The sequence below is a fragment of the Dermacentor albipictus genome, chromosome 6 (assembly GCF_038994185.2).
Source record: "Dermacentor albipictus isolate Rhodes 1998 colony chromosome 6, USDA_Dalb.pri_finalv2, whole genome shotgun sequence".
In the NCBI taxonomy this organism is placed as follows: Eukaryota; Metazoa; Arthropoda; class Arachnida; order Ixodida; family Ixodidae; genus Dermacentor; species Dermacentor albipictus.
In genome coordinates, this window is record NC_091826.1 from 12295554 (window position 1) to 12318895 (window position 23342).

Consider the following 23342-nt stretch of genomic DNA (forward strand, 5'->3'; position numbering starts at 1 on the left):
GAAACTGGGATCACATTATTGCCAGTGCACAGCTGTCAATATGCACGAAGTTGTTTGTTAAACTGATAGTTATGCCCAAGAAAACTTGCTTCATACTTGTGCAAATATCATAGGTTATACAGACGTATGGTTTGCAGTTTAATATATGCCTGGCTATAGATTTTTCACATCATGGGTGAAGTCTTGCTCCTTATTTTTGCAATAGTTTTGGAATTAGGATGCTGTTCTTTGAGCTACACCCATTATGGCTGGTTTCGTTTCCTCTGGCTATAGGAGAAAGGAGTCTTTGGTTACCTTGTCAGTTGGTGAATGGATGAGTTCTCTCGCATTCCTGTTGGTGTCTCTTAGAGTGTTATTGCGATAAATTGGATTCTGAAACACTTTTGTTTGACGTATAGGTCTCCCCTCCAAAACCACCCACAGTGGGCATATTGCCATTTAAAGGGACCCTGAAACGATTTTGACGATTTTCTACAAACGTACTGAGTTGCTGTAGTAGGTCCTTCTGATCATTAATTGACACATCTAAGTGCTCCGTGTAAAGCGTGTAATTTATTATAAGGTTTTAAAAATGCACATCGCTGCCGATCGCAGCACACCGCTCGGCGGAATTTTAAGCCGGCCCTACCCATATGACAGAAATCACCCATATGACGCCAGTGGGGCGAGCTATCCAATTGGCTGACCAGGGCGCGTGATCGACAATTTTTCCAACTTTATGGTAAACAAATGATGTTCATAATAGTTGAAATGTTAGTTAATTTGTTTTTATAAAAAGAAAGTAAAATAAAGAGAATGCACAAGAACAATTTTTCAGTACACTTAGGCACTTCCGGCACACAGCAATGGTCGTCTGCTTGTGTTACAACGTGCTTCGTCTCTGACGAGAGCTCCGCCGTCAGTGTCGGTTTGTCTTTTCGCGAGCGCTATGATTAGACTTTGTTGCATTGTGGACTGCAAACGTAGCGACTGGCTGCGACATTGTGTCCCTCTGCAAGCCAGTAGACGAGCGGACTGTCTGCAGCGCATTGGACTGCCGCTATCCGATCGGCGCCAGGATTTGTGCGATTGCGGCTGTCACTTTACACCGGAAGATTACTAACGCAATAGCGTTTCGCGAGTCCGGTATTAGGGTAAACGCAAGCGCAAGGGGACAGGGCCTGGCCGTATCCCCTCGCGTGTCGTTTCAGGTGATGAACAGAAGCGCAGCTGTGGTCTGCACGGTGCAGCCACCTGGTGGAATAGAGCTCAACCACACACAGTAGCAGTAACAAAATGTATTCTTCTTTGCTGCTGGTGTAAATTTTTCGCAAGAGTGTAATCGTTAAGTTGTTCATTGTTTTATAAGTGTTAAAAATGTTTTACACTTGGTTAGAGCTCTTTCTTTGGCTGGTTAAGCTCTGCGCCAACGGGTGGCTAGACCGTGGAGACCGATCAGGCCGCTCACGTACGTCTATGCTAAAGTTCCTTCATCAGCTTGAGTTTATGCCTCCACTGTTCCGTCGAAATATTCAGGTTGCGTGCGATTACCGGAATATCAGACATGTTCGGCGCTACGACAGAATTATTGCAACGCATGCTGCTTCGATAGCTCTTGCTTGGAGTCGACGGCCAAGCGGCTAGCGGAGAGGTTTCTCGCGGGCGGGCTCCAAAACAACTGGAAGTGGATAATGTGACGTCGCATCCTGACGCAGAACCAGTGAAGGCGGAGCTTAGCCCCGATCGCTCGGCGAACGAGTTGAGGAGGAAAAGCATGGCTAGGGAGGAGGGTAACTTGTAATCGCTTGTTGCTCCATTAATACGTAACGCTTCACTTAAATTGTGGCGCGAATGTTCTACTTAATCTGTACCCTACGCGTCTATATAATTTGTCCGAACCGTTTCAAGTGCCCTTTAATACATAGTTGCATTCTTTTCAACTAAATAATTGACAACTCAATGTGTGAGGACATTGAATAATTCTGCAGTCAGTTTATTGTCCCAGTGGTTCAGTTAAAATTCAATTATTCAGCTATGTGAGTTGCTGAGTACTAGACACCTGGTTAGGTCATGTGGTAGAGTGACTGCCCTGGACACTAGTCGTGGCGGGTTTGACCCCTGGATCAGTTTTTCTTTGACTGCAAAGCTTCCTTCCTGAGGCACCCATATGGTTTGTCTTTGTGGGTTTGAAAACACTACTACAAGGAACAGTATGAATGCTACCATGAGAACACTACTACAGGGCATTGAGTCAACGCAACAGATCTCTGCCAGTTTATAGACTTTGTGTGCACTTTCAGGTGTGCATTCATAATGGCATCCCTCATAGTAACTGTGCAGTCTTGAGACATTAAAACCCACAATATAGTTCTGTCTCATTTCATCCCTTTATTCCCTTCCCCCAGTGCAGGATAGCAAACCAAACTGGATAACCTCATTGCATTCTTTAACACAGCATTTTTAGCCTACTTTGCTCACTTTGGCATGCTGTTGCTGTCTGCTACCTAGCTCGTTGGGGAAAAAAGAAAAAGAAAGCAAGAAAGGGGGAAATTACATGTGTGACTTGTATAAATAAACATGCGCGCCCTTCTAAATGACAATGAGAATTAGTTTTTCAACTGAAAAAGACATCCATGCCATGATGCCATAGTTCATTCAAAGTCTGGTATTCTGAATCCCAATTCTACAGTACCAGTGAGACAAAATTGGCTGCAATTGGAAGGTTGCATTTAGTGAAGCTTCGTGGTGTCCAAAGGTGTCGACGCTGTGCTCTGTGGTGGCATTCATAGCCTACCTTTCCCTCTGCAAGTTGTTAATAAAGGTGTCTACAGCAATACAGTGTCGCTACATTGCTGCAATGCTACTCACATTAACGTTGACAGCCTCCACGAGTTGGGTTCTGCTGAAATGTTTCATTCTCTCTCTGTCTTAAAGCTACTTTCATATAGATGACTATAATTTACACCAGACTTATATGCTGGGATAAGTGTGAAAGTTTGCTTAGCAGGTTAATTTGCTTTATTTACTTGGCATGTTTTTTCCCCCCCTAGATTCCACTTACTATCTTTAGGACAACAAATGGTCGGGGCTGGGGCGTTCGGACAGAGCAGCGCATCAGCAAAGGCACGTTTGTGATGGAGTATTTGGGCCAGGTGAGCTTCTGCAAGTTTGTGCTTTTATCTGCTGAGGTGTGTTACTGTTTTGTACAGTAAATTTCACTGTTAGAAGCAACACCAAGTTTATTTCAAGACGAAAAACAGCTTGGTTTTAAAAGGAAGGCTGTTGGCAATATTCTATTTGTTGAGTGGTATATATAGTTTACCTAGCTTGTAATACGAGGAGCTTTTTTTCTATGAAGTTGATGAGAAGTTGTTCATCTGAATACTAATGAGGTGTTACTATTAGGAGTGCACTATACTGTATACTTGATGGTTTTGTGTAATATGTCAGTGCTTTACTTTAAAGAAACTCCAAGGCCAATGCTGCACCGTGCAGATGTGACGTGGCTCTGCATAGATTTGTATTGTGTGCAACTAGCCATAGACAATTCAGAAGTACAGTTCAGTTCATTTATAATGGTACCACTTATAGCAACTAGCAGTTGAACTATTGGTCTTGTCTACTGCTGAAGCATACATTCAAACAAGATGTAAAGATGTTGCTGCATATGTTTTGTCATAATAAATGTGGAATGTATTATCACATTTATGCAATCATCTACCCTTGCGATATCAGGGTGGTCATGTGTCTTGAATATTGTAGGTGCATGTAAAAAAGGCGGACGGGCTTGCCGTTGGAGCTTGTGCGTAAGAACAGATTACAGCAAAGCATTCTTGCACTTGCGTTGCGCTGCTGAGCACGAGGTCAGGCTGTTCCTGCCACAGCAGCTGTGTTCCGATGGAGCCAGAATGCAAAAGCATCTGTGTGCCATGCATGCAATGCACATTAAAGAACCTCAGGTGATCAAAATTAATTCGGAGTGCCCCACTGCGGTGTGCCTCATAGTCAGATCGTGGTTTTGGCGCATAAAGTACCAGAATTTAATTTTTCTGCTTTTTACCATCATAAGTAGATTGCGTTGTAGTGCTGCAGGTTTTCCCGCTCAGTTTAATCCAAATGCCATTGAAAATAATGCAGGTGCCAGCCAATTTAATCTGAGTGCCAGCATTTTTAATCCAAGTGCCAATAATTTAATCCAGGTGCCACCACGCTTAATCCAGTGCCATCTGTATTAATCCACCTGCCAACTCATTTAATCCTTGCACCAGCCATTTTAATCAAAGTGCCACACATTTTAATCCCAGTGCCTGTAAATTTAATCCTGTTGGAAATTGATTGAGAAACAAATAATTCTTGCAGAAGAGGTCATAACAGGCATCATGAATGCCATCTATTCATTGATGTGATCACTGTATTGGTGTCAGCACTATAGGAGCACAGTTTCCACTCTACCACTGTCGTCATGGCTGCTTCAGAAACACTTCCGCGTGGTATAGACCTTTTCACCGGATGAGGAGGAATGGGCGCGCGGCGAGCTTTTCCTCCTCTCTCCGGTGCGGCGCTGCTTGAAGGTATTGCTGTCGCGTGCTGCAATACGATTTCGAGATAATTTGGATAGTTCTTTCAGAAATTTACGCAATGTCAGTTCATATAAGATCGCCAGGAAATCCTTTCGGTGCATCGATAACTATAGTACGCGGAAATATCTCTTGGGGACGCAAACATGTGACGTGCATTATCAGCGGCGGTGTGCGTATGTGTTGGAAGACATTGTGGTGGAAGACGTTGGAGGCGACGGCTGCTTCGATGGGTTTCTGCTGTCCCCGAGGTACTGGCGTCGGTAGCTTCTGGTTCAGGACCAGTAGGCATGTGGTGGATGTGTACCCGGCGCCTCCATCAGTTTGTTGCGAGAGGAAAAGCAAGCAGTCAGTTCCAAGCGAACGACCGTTTTCTGTTTGTTTCTGCAGCAGCTACCACGCACACTTCGTCCTCGGCTTCTAGCGCAACTAGTGCCTGCCAATATATAAGCTATGTGCTTCAGCATTGCCTTCCGCCCTGTAAAGCCATAATATATGAGAGGGATCGCATAAAGAGAATGTGATGGCTATTTTTGAGGACAAAAAAAGTAATATGTGTGAGTGCGCTGTAGAGAAAGGAACGAACACAACCCTACAAATAAAAATTCGGTTATCATCCTCTTTTTTGAAAAAGATAGATAGACTAATGCCGCAATACGACTTCGCGTAGTCACGCTGCACAGTGTTTATAGATCTAGAAACATTGATGCCGTATGCTTGGAGCATGTGCTATATAGAACAAAGATATCTGTAGTCCAGCACCTACCACTGCTTAGGACCCTCGCGCAGTTTGTAAACGGTCGCTTTGCTGGACAAGCTTAATTCACACTGTTAGGTATGCTGTTATTACTAACCAAAACAATTTTATTCATGGGTGGAAACCTCATGCACCAAACCATGTAGTAATGCAATGTAATCTGCAGCTAACAGTTTGAACGCTTGTCAAAGTATAACAGCAGAGCTCCTATCGTCCCATATATTTCAAGGCTCCTAAACCGCAGCTTAAGAGCCAAAGAAGAATACTGCTATAAGGAGACATTCGTGAATGGAACATTCAGAAATAGACAACTGACCTCCGAGGCTGAATGTAGGCTCAAATATGCGCTCAGACATCACGCTGCGTGCTCCGTCTGCCAATGCCAGCAGAAACTCCGGCCATGCTGACTTAAACCACTTCAGCACGTCTCACAGAACTGTTTACCACATAGAACACACAAGTCATACTAAATAGACAGCACGAGTGCGAAAACAAACGCCAGAAATTACAGCCGAGCATATACCTGCCATGCAAGACGGAGCACTTGCCCAAGCCAGCATGCCGACTGCCCATAGATGGCACCACTGCGTAGCAATATGGTGGCACCCTTGAAAAAATGGTGTATACCGCTCGCTTATTTCCTCCTTTTCGAGTCGTATTTCCGAGTGAGAAGAGTGACTCACATGGGTGAGTCCGAATTGTGATGGATATTACGCGACTTGGGTTGCAATCATGAAATGCGATTTCCTTCCTTATCGTCATGTATATCGATCAACATTGTTCGCAAGGGTAAAAACTTGCTCACCATTACTCAGGCACTTGACATAATCACTAAATGACTCATTATAGCTCCCTAAGCTTGTATCTTGCATGCACTCCTATACCTCCGACATGCATATCAAACGAAATGGTTCTGAGAGTTTAACCAGGGTGTCTACCAACCTGGAAAACCGGGAAAACCGGGAATTCTCAGGGATTTTCAGTATTTCTGGAAAAAGTCGGGGAAAACTCAGGGAATTTGTGCCTCTATCCGGGAAACTTAGCTGTGATTTTATTGATAGGGTCGCAAGTCACGGTAATGCTAGCTCAAGTAACAGACAGGAATCGTAATGAATCGTCTTTGACGGCCTGTCGTCTTCTGGAGGAGTTGCCAGTGTACAGTCGACGGCCGACTTTCCGGTTTCTCAATAATTTGGACGGCTTTGCGGCACCGTCACGTACCCCATAGAGTCAATGTATCAGAACGTCTGAAATTTCGGACGCAAGAACTCTTCGCCGTCCTATTTTCCGGACGTTTTGCCGTGGCTGCAGGTCCGAAACGGCATTAATCAAAGCCACCACCGCTGCCATTTTGATTACCTCGCTGCCTCGAACCGGCGCTCTCGCACGCAGATCCGCCGGCAGCCGTAGCCACCACTGCGGCAACGCTAGGCCTAGCTGCTTTGACGTTCGCTATGAAGCTTCTTGCCGTTGGATGCCGTGTTTTTTATTAAAAGAATCTGTTGCTGTCAGCAGTGGCACGGACTCCACCTTTTTGGTCCTCGCGATTGGCTTAGAAGTTTGGAAAGCACGGTGCGTTGCAAAATAAGGTTCCCGAAAGTCAGCTTCGCCTTCATACAGAAATGTTACTTGGTGAAGCACACGCACAAGTATTGCAGCGAAGCATAACAAGGGCGGGGAGGGGCTATTGCCAAGGGACACAGTTCGTATTCTTTAATTATAAACGCGTGCACGCGGTATTTCCTGTCACAGTACGAGCACCGATAAGCCTAATACGTGTACTGACAGGCCTACAAGGTGTTTTCGAATGTGCCTGTGGTGGTTTAAGCCCTTAAGGGCAGTAAATGGCATGCATTTATTTTTTCCAACTGGCCGATTTTTCGGACGTTTTCGCGGCCCCTAGGGAGTTCGAAAAATCGGACGTAGTCTGTGCAACTGGCCAAGATTATGTTTCAAATGGTCCATGGGGCGAACGAGTGGCGGAAGGAGGACAAGAACAGAAAGGACCTATGCATTGATGCATGAACGGGAAAGGGAGTGTGCCACCACTTCTTTCAAGGAGCATGAGCTCAAGAAACAGTGTTGTTTGACGCCCAGGTGCAGGTGTTCCTGATCCAGACCAAAATAAACTCTTTAAAGCAATGAAACGGACCACTGAGGTGTTGTGCGCGGGCTGAAAGTATGTCAGGACAGTTGAGGTCGGCACACCAGCGATTGAGAGAGAATCTCACTTCTGACAAAGTTCGCACCTCATACCAACGAGCTTGCTATCAGTTGATAAAAATAGCTCACATTCGAAAATATTTGCTTCTGCATGCATCTCCTTTTTATTCGTATTTGAGAAGGCCCGACTCGATTTGCAATTTTTTTCGAAGATATTTTATTTGCTGTGCATTTTACTAACCCCTCGCTTCTATTCTCTTTTTGAATGGCATGAACACTCCTCTTTAGTATTCAAATTGGATTAAGTCGTTTTTTTTTTAAACTCTCATATGCTTACTAGACCGTGACAGCAGCGGGCGATATGGTTTCAACCTGCCTTGACATAACATATAGTTCTGCATCACTCAGGGAATTTTGCAAAGGCACTCAGGGATAACCTGGAAAACTCAGGGAATTTGGAAATGTCAACTTGGTAGACACCCTGTTAACCCTTTGAAGGTTTTCGCCGTACATGTACGGCGGCGGTTTCCTGTCCCGCATGGTCTTTGCCGTACGGGTACGGTTCCTACCCTCCGTTTGAAGTTTCGCGCCATAATGACGATGCGTGCTCACTGTGAGGTGCTGCCACCTCACGGTAGTGTTTAGTGGCTAGCGTTTTATTAGGTGAACTTGGGCGAACATTCAATTGGGCAAACACTTAAAGGAGAGCAATAGCGGCGAAGACGATCGACAGTCGTCGAAATCTGATCAGCGAGTCAAGCGGTTTGGCTTTTATACATCAGTCGTCGAATGTTCCGGAGTATTCGCTGGGACCCGCATGTCTCCCACAAAATTCTGCATTATTCACGTTGTGCATACATGCAATCAGATTACACAAGGTTCAGTCACAGGCAGTGGATGAAACTATCGATAACAATCCAGAAACTTTCGATACATGCAGGCACGTCCTGCGCTGTGCGATAACACTTGTTAGGCGGTGAAACGTGGTTGCCCGATAAAGATAAACAAGTACACGTATCAATATTACACCAGTGGTACACCTACACAGGTTTTTTTGGATATAACATTCAGAAATGCTAATATAATGAGTGTGGAAACTAATTCATGCAACTCTATAGTAACTAATGGGGCCAATGTTTTACATCGTAAGAACTGGGCAAATGAAAAAAACAGGAACGTATCAATGAATTTTCAGTGCTTTATACAGTCGAAACTTGTTAATTTAAACTCGAAGGGGCCTAAATATTTGTTGAATTAAGGAAGCTAATTGAATGGAAGACTTACCTGCGGTGGCGCGTGTGCACTGAGCTAATACATGAGTAGGAAGTTCCTGGAGATTTATTCACACATACCATATTTACTGGCATAATGATCGGACTTTTCTGCTTAAAAAAAAAAAAACGACGAAAATTCAAGGGTGCGATCATTATGTGGGTTAAATTTCCCGCAAGAAAAAAAAAATTTTTTTCATTCCGCATTTGCTGCGGGATGACAACAGGTCAACAAATAGGCGGCTGCTGTCGTATGTAGTGCGGGACACCGAAACAAAGATGGCGAATTACAAATTACGAATTACATACCTGTCACTAACAGAAGTAATAGGTGATCCGCACCTGTTCATGTTTGTCTTCCGGCGGCTCAATAAACAATGCTCGAAGATTGCAAACTAGTTGCAACTCAGTATCTGCATTCTTCTGGCAAGAAAAGTAGCGTACGGCTATGTCCAGTGCTGATGCTACTTCAGCTGCACTAAGTGGAGGGGCGAGCATTTCTGCCTTTCAAAGGGCGCGCCTTTGTCCACTTCGTGCGTAATCTCCACCTTCATTTTGAGGACCTTTGGTGGGCGATACATGCCTGGGCTCACTATTACGCAAGTGTAAGCCTAGCTGATTTGTAGCACCTCACAGCACCAAGAATAATGACACCACTGGCCAACTGGGCCGACTGACTGGGCCTCCGCAGCCGTAGCGTTCAAGGTCAACACAAGGTGACCAGAAAATAGAAGAAGCAAAAAGGAAAAGGATTCATTTCCATTTTCGCATGACTTAGTCAGAGGCACATACACGTGTATTCTGGTATGACGCAGAAACGTCGACCTTGTCATTTGAAAGAGGAGCAAGTTTCCACCACTTATTTTTATAATTTTTTTTTTGCGCACGCATTGAGGGGTCACTCCTAAGCCTTTTCTCTATTGTGGAGTCAGAGCAATGCTGGTCGGAGGTGCCGCCATGTGATTTGGCGCACTGCTGAGAGCATTGTCGGAGTGCGGTATGTTCGAATTAACCGTCGCGAGTGCTTGCACATTCGAATTACCAGGCGTTTTTGCCCATAGGAAAACACATAAGTTTGACGGGACCACAGTGTCAGTTTGAATAAACCAGAAGGCCGAATTAAGCATGTTCAAATTAACAAGATTCAACTGAGTATCAACTAACAAGTGTCAACTAAGCCTTCTTTTGGCGCAAAAGAAGCACTCCAAGGTTTCTGAAATGGTATTTTAAGTCTACGTCAACTAAGTAGCTACCTTTAATGCCCCTTTAAAGGGACACTAAAGGTTACTATGAAGTCAAGTTAAAGTGTTAAAGCAATGATCTAGAACATCTAAGGCACCAATATAATTGCGAACAGAGCTTTAGTAACTGAGAAATTGAGGTAAATGCATGACATGATTTGAGACCCCCCAGCGACATTCCGGTACTAGCCCAATGACGAAGGCACTCCTCATAATTTATGTCACTAGTACTCAACTATTCATATTAAAAAGATCATTTCATTAGGTTATAAGACGGAAGAAAATGCTACCTGTCTACTTCTGTTCGATTCTAAGAAAAAACATTTTGATGTTACTCTTCAGTTGTATGGGTGGTCGAAAGGTTTTGTTTTCGCTCGACTCTGCGCCGCGTGCGCTTTGGAGTTCCAGTTGTTTCATTATCGCGTCGTGCTGCGCTGGTTCTGCTGGCTCGCGAAACTTGCATTTGGAACAAGCAGCGAGAATGCCATGTCCATGTGATGTCGTGGGATGCGCAAATGGTCCGTGGAACTTGGTCAAGGACAGTTGCAGTGGCGTATCCAACGTTACTTATCACTGTGTGCCCACGAGTGAACCTCTCCGTTCGAAGTGGTTAAGTGCCGTACCTCTGCCACACTGCAATGGCAAAGAGCCGAAAAATTGCATAGTGTGCTCGCTGCGCTTTAGTCCAGAGGATTACGAGTTCATCACCGACTTACTGAAGTCGTGTGGAGTGCCTTTTAAAGCATGCTTTCCTGTAGTGCTGTTTCGTTGGTCTTGCCTGCATTCTCCGAAGTTCAAGAACAACTGCAGGTCGAAGACGGCACGGTGAGTGCGGCATTTGGTTCTCACGAAGGAAAACCTACAAATCTGCGAATATGTACAGCCATGATATACAGTTGCCGTTGTAGTAGTATGCAACAACGCCGGCAGCGCGAGCCCTCAACAGCAAGTTGCGTTCATCAATGCTTAAATTGTTGAAGTCGAGCCCAGCATCGCGGGCCAATGTGTCATTGTCAGGGTCGTCCATTGCAACGAGCGTCAAAGTTGACATCATAAAATGAAGAACCAGCTTATCGTCGCACGCTTTCCCTTCCGCTAGCCACCGCAGTTCCGCTTTTGCGCTGCTGTCAGCTCTGTCTTGGCTCTGTTTCTGGCCGCGCATTTGCGTTTTGCGCAGAAAAGCCGTTGCGCTGTCTGCGGGCGCCGTTTTACTCACCGATGGCACGTCACTATGAGACCATGACGTCACCACTCCTCGATCGGAGGGCAGGCGATTTGAACTGCGCTAGAGGTATGCGGATGCTTCAGAACGCATTTTCTCTTAAAACAAGTCTGAAACATGAAACAAGCCTTTCTAGGTTTCTGGGATGGTATTTCAACAGTCCACGTTGACTTAATACTAACCTTTAGTGTCCTTTTAAAGGAGCCTTTGTACAGCTGAAATGCTTTTTTCATAGTTTCTTCCATTGCTCTTAGGTGATCACGGATGAGGAAGCTGAGAAACGTGGCAAGTGGTATGATGACCAAGGAACAACGTACCTGTTTGACCTTGACTATCAACTCCAAGATGATTCAATGGATCAAGGAACCATGTACACAGTGGACGCCGGAACATATGGAAACATCGCCCATTTCGTGAACCATTCTGTGAGCACTTGTTCATCTTTGTGTAACTTTGGTTGTGGTGTAACTTTGTGGTTCTGATAAACTAGGTTGGTGCATGTGAAATGGATTGCACTGCCTCTCCATTTCATACACAGCCAGCAACGCTGTGGAAACTACGCAAGTAGACTGTTCATAGAAATCTTACTCTGTGCATTTCACACTGCAGTAGTTATTGGTATGCAACAATTAGAGAGAGAGAAAAAAACGTTTATTATTCGAGACAGTGTCCCGAGCGAGGCCCGGTGTCGCCCTAGGGTGGGAAGGCTCCTTAGTCCAGGAACCCTCTGGCTTCGACTGCCCTCTTGGCCCTGGCGATGAGTTGTTGTTGGTCTTCCATGTTCCCGAGGGTGGGCTTGGCCTCCCACGTTTCGAATAGGTGGTCTTCGTTTGCTTCTTGTGCACATTTTGCATCTGTTTCCAGTTGCATTTATCTGCCTTCCTGCCACGGGCATTCCAGGAGCAAGTGTGCCAGGGTGTCGGGTACGTTGTAGAAAAAGAAAATTAAAAAGAAAGGCGTACTTGCAGTGGCACATGTCCAACACTTGAGGGGGAAGTTCCAGATTATAGTCGTCTGATTTTTTGGACACCCTAGAGGCTGTGAAAACATCTTAAAAAATGAATGTATGCCGGTTACTGACCCCAAGGGCTCAAATCGCCACAGGCACGCCTAACATAGCTCTGAAGACCTGCCAGTATGCGTATTAGGCGTATTGGTACTCGTACTGTGGCAGGAGACAAGCGGTGCACGCGTGTATGATTTAAGGAAACATTCCATGGCCCTTGACAATTGCCCCTTATAAGTTTTGGTATGCTTTACCACAGTGCATTACTGTATTGGGGTGAAGCTGACTTTCATGAAACGGCATTATGCAACATGCCATGCTTTCCGCGCTCCGAAGCCATTGGCGAGGACTACTAAGGTGGAGTTGGTGCCGTTGCTAACAGCGGCTAATTGTTTCTATGAAGAAGGCGGCACCGAACAGCAAGAAGCCTGGTGGCAAACGTTTTGGGCCTAGTGTTGCTGCCGTGTGGCTACAGCTGCCAGCGGATCTATGTGCGAGAGCACCGGCTCGAGGCGGCGAGATAATAAAAATGGCGGCGGTGGTGGCTTTCATTGATGCTGTTTCAGACCTGCGGTCATGGAAAAAAGTCTGGAGAATCGGATCGCAAAGGTTTTTTTGTGTCCAAAATTTTAGACGTTCTTATACATCAACTCTAAGGGGTACATGGCGGTGCCGCGAAGGCGTCCAAGTTATCTGGCATTTGCGAAAAATTGGGGTCAGGAAAATTGGACGTTCACTGCACAGAACACCCGTCACTAACAGAACTATATAGATGATGTGCGCCTGCACATGTCTGTGTACAAATTTGTGCCACATTTTTTTTTTCCTTGCGCGGCTTTGAGTGGTCTATCTAAGATCTTCCTCTATGGAGGGGTCAGAGGAATGCTGATTGAAGGCGCCGCCACATGGTCTAGTGCACTGCTCGGAGCACATTATTTTCAAATTAACTGTTGCAAATTCTTGTGTGTTGCGTTTTTGTGCATAGGAATGCACATAACTTTAATAGGACCACAGTGTCAGTTCGAATAAACCGAAAGTTCAAATTAAGCGTCTTTGAATTAACTAGCTTCGACTGTATTTCGTCCTTGCAAATTCAATCAGTGAGAGAAGTCTAGCTTTTGTAGTGTTTGTGCTGTGTATGAAACATTATATACACTGTTACACAAATGTACGCCATTTGGGGTGTATATTTGCCACACGACAATAATTTTCATCTGCCTTGCTTGCGTTTTTTTTCTTGAAAATGCTGTGCCCGCTATTTTCCTGTTGAGAATGCCCTGTCATGCTCATAATGCGCATGCTGTTCATGACTTTGAAGTACCGGGCTTCAGCATTAGAGAAAGAAAATGTGGACAAGACAAATGACAATTATTGTTGTGTGGCAAATACGACCCAAAGGGTGCAATTTTGTTTAAGAGTGTAGAGCAACTTCATAGTAAGTTTTATTATAAGCTGCTGCTGTTTTAAAAGGTTTCAAGAATCCATGTTTTTCATGCTGTGACGGCACATGCATCCTGCCCTAGGGGATCACAAAATGTTTTAGAAGGGTTGTATGCATGGCCCATTATCAGAAACAAGTCCTCCAGAAGAAAGTGCACGGACGTGCACTGCTGCACATATCGTGTCGTGTACCACGTTACAACTCCGCTGGTAGCTCTACATCGGTGTGATGCCGAAAATGTGTGTAGTGTACTACTGCAACTTGCATCTAAAATGGAAGCGGGCAGGACTTTATGCGAACTGCACCGTTAATCATGTTGCAACCACCTTTTATTGATGGCTAGCAAATTTATCGACAAACCCCTCCGTTACACTGTGGTGGCACTTCAAAAACATCACGTTGCTGACAGTTTCCTTGCAGTGTCGGCCCTCTCTTCTTGCAGCGTCGGCCCTCATTTCATGTAGCCGTGAAGTGAGGCAAGGTAGCACTGGTTTGGCATAAGACCGACAAGACGGTGCCAACAATTAGCCGACTATTTGGCACAATGTGTCGCTGAAACCATTTTACAATACCAGGCCGACGACACAATCGACAAGCACAAGCTGTCGCAGTACCATGGGCTTTTGTGTCAACAGTACCAACAAAATCAACATGCTGACCATCGTTCTATCAATCTGCATGTGATCAGCCATCGAACTGGCAATGTGATAGCCGCAGCACCTTCACTTGTATATATAATTGGCCTCAAAATTAGCTGAAATATGCTTTAGAACTTGAAATGCATAAATCTCACCCCTCTCAAGCCATGCACATGAAGTTTGAGCCGATATTGATCATGTTCAGCGAAGGTTAGGCCTTGCGGAACTGTCGAGTTTGTGAACCGACTACTGACAGACCTGAGCTGAAAAGTAAGCAGTTAGGATGAAGAAAGTTGCTTTTATAGTTCAGTTATAGCATTAACGATTTGAATCTACTGTTCGCTTTGCACGGGGCACACACAATAAGCGCGGGAAGCAGTGACACAGCGCTGTGCCCTGCTAGTCCCATTCACTACGTAGATAAGTAGGTGTGTACGTGTTGTCATGCTGACACATTTCTTAATTCCAGAGATGTACTGTTTACCTCTCCGTCAAACAGTAAACAAGAGCCATTGCATGCAGTACAGCAACATAAACAACCGCCTTTGTCAGTTACCAAATGGTGTCAACGATGGTGTCCGTGTTTTCACGAGAGAACTACACAGCCTATAAATGGGTCCTTATACGAGCATAGTTTTCTCTAACACGACAGTCTACGCACGTTACAACAGACCCTCATAAAACAGGCTTTCGGATGTAACGGACCATATTTCAACCTTAGTTTGCTCTACCTATTTATTAATGCAACAAAGTGCGCTTTTAACGGACTGCACTACAACGGACTGTTGGCTACAATAGACGAAATTAGCTGCAATTTTTCTTACAACCGGGCTTATAAAATAGACTTGTACTGTGTTGACACGGGCTGGCAACTGACTTGCAAGGGTCAGTCAACCATTGTGGCTCAATATCGTGTGCGTGAGGGCGGGAGAAAGGCGGGGCGGAAGCGCACCAGTGCATGCCAGGTTCTGTGCACTAGGCGCAGGGGTAGGCATTGGAGAAATGGGGAGGGCTTCTACTTTGGTGGCTGCTGTTAACCACGCAGGCGCCGTATCTTAGAAGCAATGTGCGATGTGGACAAAGTGTGCGTCTATGTGGGCGCTGTATCTTGAAAGCAATCCGAGATGGGGACAAAGTACGCACCCACGTGTGCGTTGTATCTTGAAAGCAATCTGCAATGTGGACAAAGTGCGCCCAGTCCTGGTAGCTTCATATGCGCCCTGTTTTTGACGTTTAGTTTGGGTTGAAGCGAGAGACGGCACGAAGGTCAATTCGCTCGCTGTTGCTGCCACACTTCCTCACTCTAATGTTTTGACAGCGACTTTCCATGGTCATCGAGGGAGCTGTGTTCATGTTTACCTGTGTGCGCGTGACATGGTGCTTGTTAATTTAGTTAGTAAGCTAATGTTTACAACTTTATATGGCCGATAAAACTACTATCCTTACTTTGCGTAGCTGTTTACTAAATTGCTATCTCAATCGATGCTTTGCTTTTCGGGCAGTACTGCGACTTTGTTTTGTTTGTTTTTTACTTTGGACGTTCGTCCCTCACTCTGCAATAATGTTTTTACACGTCGCCACCGAATTTTCGGAAGGGAGGCGTTTCAGATATTACAGACTTCAAATAAAACTGACATTGCTTTGTTGGGTTGTCATGGTCCATTGTAACGAGAGTCGACTGTAGCACTTTATGGAATGTGTGAAGTGTAACTATGATGAAGTTACAGAAAAGTGAAAATTAGTGATAACAGCCTGTAATATGTGTATCTAGTTCATAGTCGCCTTTGTTTAAGGTGCTCAACTGCTCATATTGATCCATCTCTGGGTAAAACAATGCGACTCATATGTGCAGATATGGATGTTTTGCTACATTTTTACATTATTTCATATTAGCGACGCGCCGCTACCACAATATTTGAAGCTAACATTGATCTGTGGCTGTAGATGCTGATGCAAGCAAATGGACTGCTTTGGTAAATCTGACACGAAAGGCTGTGCTGAAAGGCTTCTTGAATATGAAATGTCTGTAGAATGGGTAAAAGGAATACAAAATGTGAGCTGCAATTGCGAGAAATCGGCAACAAATTCAAAGGCAGCCATGTCGTAGACGGAACTCGGCGTGCTTTTATTGTCCACACGGTTAGCACTACAGTGCAATCAGGCCTTCTCTCCTAGTACAGTAGAGTGTCATTCATAGATTTTGAAAAAACTATGAAAGATGTACTACCCAGGAAAATGTACGATCCAAAGTAACTAAAAAAATTTGACAGGCTCGACTATTGTTGACATCTACATAACACGAGGCGTTGCACGGATTGTTGCGGCAGAAGACACTGACGTCCATCGAGCTGGTGGTGCTCCAGCGGCCCGAGATGCATGTTGTTGTTTTCCTATTGCGCAGTGTTTTAGGATGGTGACGGGAAACCCAAATAAAGTTGAGCTGGTGGGCGATGCCGGATGCCGCCGAAGTGAAATGTGACCCTCATATTGCACCACCTGCAGCAGGAAATGGTGGCACATATTGATTATCGGCTACTAAAAGATTGCAGTACGTTACAAATGGCACTAAGTACCACGCACTGTAAAACAGATAGGTGAAGATGCCTATCACAATAGGTTTTGTGGCAACAGCTGTGAGTGCAGTGTGTGACGACCCGGACGGAGATTTGCTGGTACCGGAATAAGAACCTGTGCGCGTGGTTGTTTTCACGGGAGATGGGCGGCTATATACTGTCCTCGATCGCTTGCGTCTTTCACCTGTTTTTGTTCACATGAGATCTAGCGGCCGGAAAACGTATACAATGGCAGTCTACAGCAGGGAATAGTGGCACATTTCGGTTATTGCCTATTAAAGGCATGTGCTATGCTTCCAATGGCGCCACACACTGTGAAACAGATGGGCAAAGATGCTTATTGCAGTGGGATTGGTGGTGATAGCTGTGAATGCCATGTGTGATGACCCAGAAGATTTGCTGGTGCCGAAACTAGAAACTGACTGTGCGCAGATGTCTTCACGGGAGGCAGGCAGGCAAGTGCTGCGGTGAAGCTGCTGCGACGGGCAGCTATATACTGCTCTTGATCGAGCTCGTCTCGCCCATTTCCTTGTTTACATGGGATCTAGCAGCCGGTAAACGCTTCATACAAAAACAGTTGGGCGATGTACTGAACGTAGGTGCTGAAAAATCATATTTTGTGGGAATGTATGAACCGGTAAAAAATGAGCGTAATTTAGTGGGGTCATTTTTTGTGTTCTTGATCGCGAACGTTGCCGCCGAGAAACTAACAGGGGCGTAGTCACGAGCTTCTACTGTAGTATTTGAGTGCTACATGGCTTCCACGTAAGATATGCTGCCCCAGAGAAGCCATTAATAATTCATTGTGATTTACAAAACACGCAACCAACGCATTCTCAACATGTTCAGAGGTACACTAATCAACTGGCAGAAGCCCTGGCACCCTTTCAAAATGTTTCCAGCAGTGTGTGCCAGAGGTCAGCACAGGAAAATTAAAAAGGTTGATTAGTGGTTGTAACTCAATGTGCATAGTTTGGCGTGTGTGTGTGTGTGTGGGTGTGTGTGTCACGCCTTGGCACTGAAGTTTGCTTTCAACTGAAGCATGCAGCAGTGAAGTAGAGACAACTGCCTGCATTTTGATATTAGAAAAAGTATGCATTCACTGTCGCTGCAGTATGGATTGTTCAAATATGTTTCGATCATTTGAAGGTGGGTGAATTTGCACTGGGTTTCAGTGTTGTAAAATTTTAGGTATGGATGGCCGGCAAGCAGCTTTGTTTTCTGCGTGCAGATCAATTGCACAAAGACCCACACCAGAGTTGGAAAATTATGTACAGTAAAACCTTGTTGATACGATCCCATTACATAAAATTTCTTGGTGCCAATGTTTGCAATCAGGAACACAAATAATGACCCAATAGAGTTGCTCTTAATTTTTATCAGTTCATACGTCTTGCAAAACATGATTTTTCGGCACCAACGTTCAGTACGTTGCCAAACTGCGATTGTATAATATGTTTTCCAGGCACTAGATCGCATGCAAACAAGAAAATGCGTGAGGCTTGTGCAATCGAAAAGAGTACGTAGCCGCCCACTGTGGCAGCTTCACTGCAATACTCACCTGCCCGTCTCGCATGTAAATGCTGGCATGCACTCAGTTTCTTATTCTGTTACCAGCAATTCTTCTCCCAGTTCATCACATGCTGCATTCAATGTTACTGCTGCCAACCTATTGCGATAAGCATCTTCACCTATCTGTTTTACAGCGTGTGGGGTGTAGTGCCATTAGTAGTGTACTGCACACTTTTAGTAGGTGATAATCCAAACGTGCCGCCATTCTCTGCTGCAGGCGGCGTGACATGAGGGTCACGTTTCACTTTGGTGGCATCTGGCGTCACCCACCAGCTTAATTTCGCTTCAGTTCCCATCGCTGTCTTAAACACTGCGCAGTAGCAAAACAACAAATCGTGTCTCAAGCCGCCGAAGCTCCACTAGATCGACGCACATCAGTGCCTCGTGCGCAATGACTTGCAACATTTCGCATTGCGTAGATGTGAAATGCAGTTGAGTCTGTCAGATCTTTTAGTTACTTTGGATTGTACGTTCTCTTGGTTAGTCCACTTTTTCTCATTCTCCTTATGTAAAAAAGAATTTTCTTAAACTGTCTGAGCGAGGTTATACTGTTCTACCATTTGTTCTCATGTAAGGCCTGCACTTTTAAAAAAAATTTTTTTGCAGGCTGCAGGCATTACATGAAGCAGGCTTATGGCTACTAACTGAAGCCTCAAAGTGCACTTAGATTATGAATACCTTTATTCACTTGTCGTCTCTTCCACTACCCTTATCGTTTGATGAGCTCAACTCATAGACTTTTCCAAAAAACTGTTTGTCCTCTGTGGTGTCCATTGTTGTTTAATAACCCCATCACCTTGAATCTCAAATGATATGCTCTTACATTACACATGCCAATAACTGGGGGGGGGGGGGGGCACACTGGTGCTGCCATCTGCAGATAGAAAAATGGAAGCAGGTTTTGTCTATCCTGGCTCTTCCCAGTGGATAGTAGAGAGGTTTAGCTTGTCCAGTATTCGGGTAAACATAGGTGGACAGGGCGTTAGGACGGTGGCGTCAATGTGAGCGGCCTGCATGGTGCAGCCACCTGGTGGCGCAGAGCTCAGAGAGACAAAAACAGCTAATATTGCGTTAACAAAGTGTATTCTACTTCGCTGCTGGTGTAAATTTTTGGCACTTGCGTTATTGTGTCGCTGCCAAAAATTTATACCCCCAGCAAAGTAAAGTTCACTTGGTTACTGCAATAGTAGCTTTTTTCGTCTGTTTGAGCTCTCCGCCAACAGGTGGCTGTACCATGCTGGCCGCAGAAGTTTACACCTCCGCCCCAGTGCCCTCATGCCCCGTCCCCCTGCGTTTACCCGAATACAAGACAAGCTAGACCTCTCTAGTGGCACAAGTCAGCCCTGCAGAGTGATTGTAAATGCTTGGCATTGATCAGTTTTTCACAGCTGTGCCTCTTTGTTTTGTTTGTACTTTTATTGTTACATGCTATTCATGTGATGAACAACAATGTGCACACAGATAAGGCGTCCCTCTACTTAGCAGACAAATTACCGTATTTGCACAATTATAACGAAAAAAATGTGTTTCTCAATTTTCAGCCACTGAGCACGCCTTGCAATATATTGGTATTCGTGATACGAATATAACGAAGCTTTTGACAAACATTGTTGTCTCTTCAGAAAGCGCCGTCTTCAAAGAAGACGGCACTTCCGCCCTGCCTTCCTCTCTCGCGTGCCCGATATTGAGCTGCGATCGTTAGCTGACCCTCACAAGTCAGTTGTCAGCCCGTGTCTACGCAGGAAAAGGACTTTTTCTATGCCCAATTTTGAAAAAAATTGCCACTAATTTCGTCTGCTGTAGCCGATAGTCTGTTGTAGCGAGGTCCGTTAAAAGCGCACTTCGTTGCATTCATGAAATACCGTATTTACTCGCATAATGATAGCAAAATTCTATTTTTTTATTTCCCGTGTAATGATCGCACCCCGAACTTGCCGCAGCAGTAGCTAATAATGATCCACAGCCAAGTCTAGTTAATAATGATCGCACTTACTATCTGTCGAATGCTACGCAAACGACTCCTCAAGACAAACCAGGCGGTCTGCACGCACCTAACATTTTTAAGCAGATGTCCCATTTCATTCCTTTCGTCACTTTCTGCACGTCTATTACAAAAAAATAAAATAAAGCTACAACCAAACTTGCCTTTATTATGTGTAGGCTTTATAATGGTTGTGGTAAACAACAACAAAAAAGGCGCCTTTCGATTCTTCTCGTCTGCACTCGTGGGCACGCAACAAATCGCGAGCGGCAACGATAGTAGCCACGTTTACACTAATACGTTAGAAGTGTACCCTATTCATATGCCTACGTTTGTAACACAGCTAAGATATTCGCCCACCGTTAGCGGAAGCGTGCTGTATTAGGATAGTAGTGAAAACAAATGCCGTAGTTTCAGTAGCACGCCCGCCATGTTTCTAAGTCACTGGCAGCTAAGCGCGCTCATCTGTATCTGTCCCCTCAAAGTGGACATGGCTACGTTATTGCTGCAAACTTGCTGATATTAATGATATTATTCATTACTGATATGGAAGAAACTGTTTCAGTGCATGTAATGTACTCACAAGAAGAAAAAAAATCGCGTTCGCGCATTCATGTAGCGTTCGGCTTGTTCTGCCGGCTGCCGTCTTTGTTTTGGTGTCCCGCACTACATATAGCGGCAGCCGCCTATTTGTTGACCTGTTGTCATCCCGCAGCAAACACGGAATGAAAAAAAAATCTTTTTTTTTTTTTCGCGGGAGATTTAACCCGCATAATGATCGCACCCCTGAATTTGCATCAATTTTTTTTGCAAAAAAGTGCGATCATTATTCGAGTAAATACGGTAGGTAGAACAAACTAAGGCTGAAATATGGTCCATTATATCCAAAAGTCTGTTGTACAGGGGTCCGTTATAACGAGCCTAGACTGTATTCGTGCTCACATTATTTACATGCAGATGTGGTAACACATTACATCGGCTGCAGTAGCATTCTACATACATTTCAAGTTGCTTCATGGGCAGTCATTTTTAAAGGACTCTATTCTGTGTGTGTGCGTGTGTGTTCTGGTTTTGCAACACTTCACTGGTGCAAATGCATGCAGTTTTGGCACATTGAGATGATAAATCAATGACTTCTAATTGTAGAGAGAGCACCAGTTGCTTACCTGCTATGTGCTTTCTGTTGACAAACATATTAATTAATGGGGCTGTGATAATTGTCTTGTAATTGCAGTGTGAGCCAAACATGGCTGTCTGCATGGTGTGGATAAACAACCTGGACCTCCGAATGCCGCGCCTGGCGTTTTTTACAAACAGAGACATCTGCATTCACGAGGAGCTCACTGTGGACTACAAGATGTCATGTGGAGGTCAGCACTACGGCAGCTTGCTCAGCAGCCATTCTTACTATTGCTGGCTTCTATAATGGCCTGTTTTTCATTGTTGCTTAAAATATCAACGATAAATTTTTTGAACATGCTTGATAATTCGGATGCCTTCGTGGCACCAAAGCGTACACCATTGGTGGCGAGGACTTATGGAGTCGTCATCTGTCGGAAACACCTCACTTACGTAGTATGAGGGATAACGCGGCGCTCTCCTCATACGTTTGGCTGTCAGCGCTCAACAAAAATGCCACGCGGGAAAACTTTTGGACATTTCTGTAAGTACTACTCTCAAAATGACAGAAAAAAACAGAAGTGCCCATGTTACTGTCAAAATAATAATCTTGGGCAAACAAAAGGCAGAGAATGGTTCACGGACGCTATCTTTTTACCGAATACGTACAGTGAACACACACTGCATGCAGTTGCCACGATGGAGTCCCCTGAACCGGTTTCTTGCGTGAAAGGTAGGCAGCCGCCGAGAGAAAACTATGTAAAATATGTTCTTATAGTAGGCTGTCTGTATAAGCAAATGGAACATAACAGAATGAAGCCTTTGCCACGATGGAGTCCCCTGAACTGGTTTCTTGCGTGAAAGGTAGGCAGTCGCCGAGAGAAAACTATGTGAAATATGTTCTTATAGTAGGCTGTCTGTATAAGCAAATGGAGCATAACAGAATGAAGCCTCAGTGCAGTGGTCGCATGGGTTCGCAGCGACCGACTGTGCATCTAGACGCATGTCCGCGCACAGTGTTTCGCTTTTGCTGCACGTGCGTTCTCACCGTATCGGGAGCTTTTTTCAGACCGTTGCTTGTGAGTGTTCGAGAGTACACAAGCAACCATTGTTGCATGACACTATCAGAATTATTCAAAAATAATGTTGTTATAACTAGGGACCTTGATGCCTACGGCGGCTTGTGATGTTCGTCACGATGATTCAGTCTTTTTTTCCCCTTTCCTCTAAATTCTTGGACATTTCAATATTGTAATTTCTCAAATTGCATTGCACTGTATCTATATCGATCTTCTCAGTGAGTAATTTCCCACTGCTTCTTTTTCTTAATCCAATACATAATTCATTATTTGGTGCTTACACAAACATGAGCATATGCCATACCTTTTTTAATGTGCTTCTTGTCCTTCCCTTTCCATTCCAGTGAACTTGCCACTATCTAGCATAGACAAGTTTAAAGATCAAAGCTTCATGACATTAGCCAGATAGCGCGCACGAGCGAGCGTCTCGGTGTGTGCTTCCTGCTACTCACTGAACATCGCAGCCCCGACGCCGGAGCAGAAATCTTTCTCGCTGAAGTGCTTGCTGCACATCCGAGTTGTACCGATGGCTGCTTGCCGGTTTTAAGTTTTGCAATCCAAGCTTCACATAGGCTCTTGTTGTGCGAGTATGCGTGAAGGCTGACACCGGGCTCGGTGCCACAGCACTGTGGCACCGAGCAGTAGCGTACCATTTTAGACACCTTCAAGGGCAGCCACTACCTATTATAGTGCTTTCAAGTGTTGTCAAGCAGACACCCGAAG

At 44.9% G+C, this 23342-nt stretch overlaps 1 protein-coding gene across 2 annotated transcripts in view; it reads left to right on the top strand.

Moving 5' to 3' along the window:
- Positions 1 to 23342, top strand: part of LOC135914241 (histone-lysine N-methyltransferase SUV39H2-like) — a 77373-nt gene that overhangs the window by 38215 nt on the left and 15816 nt on the right. Inside the window, exons 8-10 of one of the 2 annotated variants that reach the window (XM_065447011.1) lie at positions 3030 to 3131; positions 11465 to 11635; positions 21656 to 21791. In XM_065447011.1, the coding sequence (XP_065303083.1) occupies positions 3030 to 3131; positions 11465 to 11635; positions 21656 to 21791 (409 nt within the window). The remainder of the gene's footprint in view (positions 1 to 3029; positions 3132 to 11464; positions 11636 to 21655; positions 21792 to 23342) is intronic. The other variant, XM_065447014.1, reaches the window with a different exon arrangement.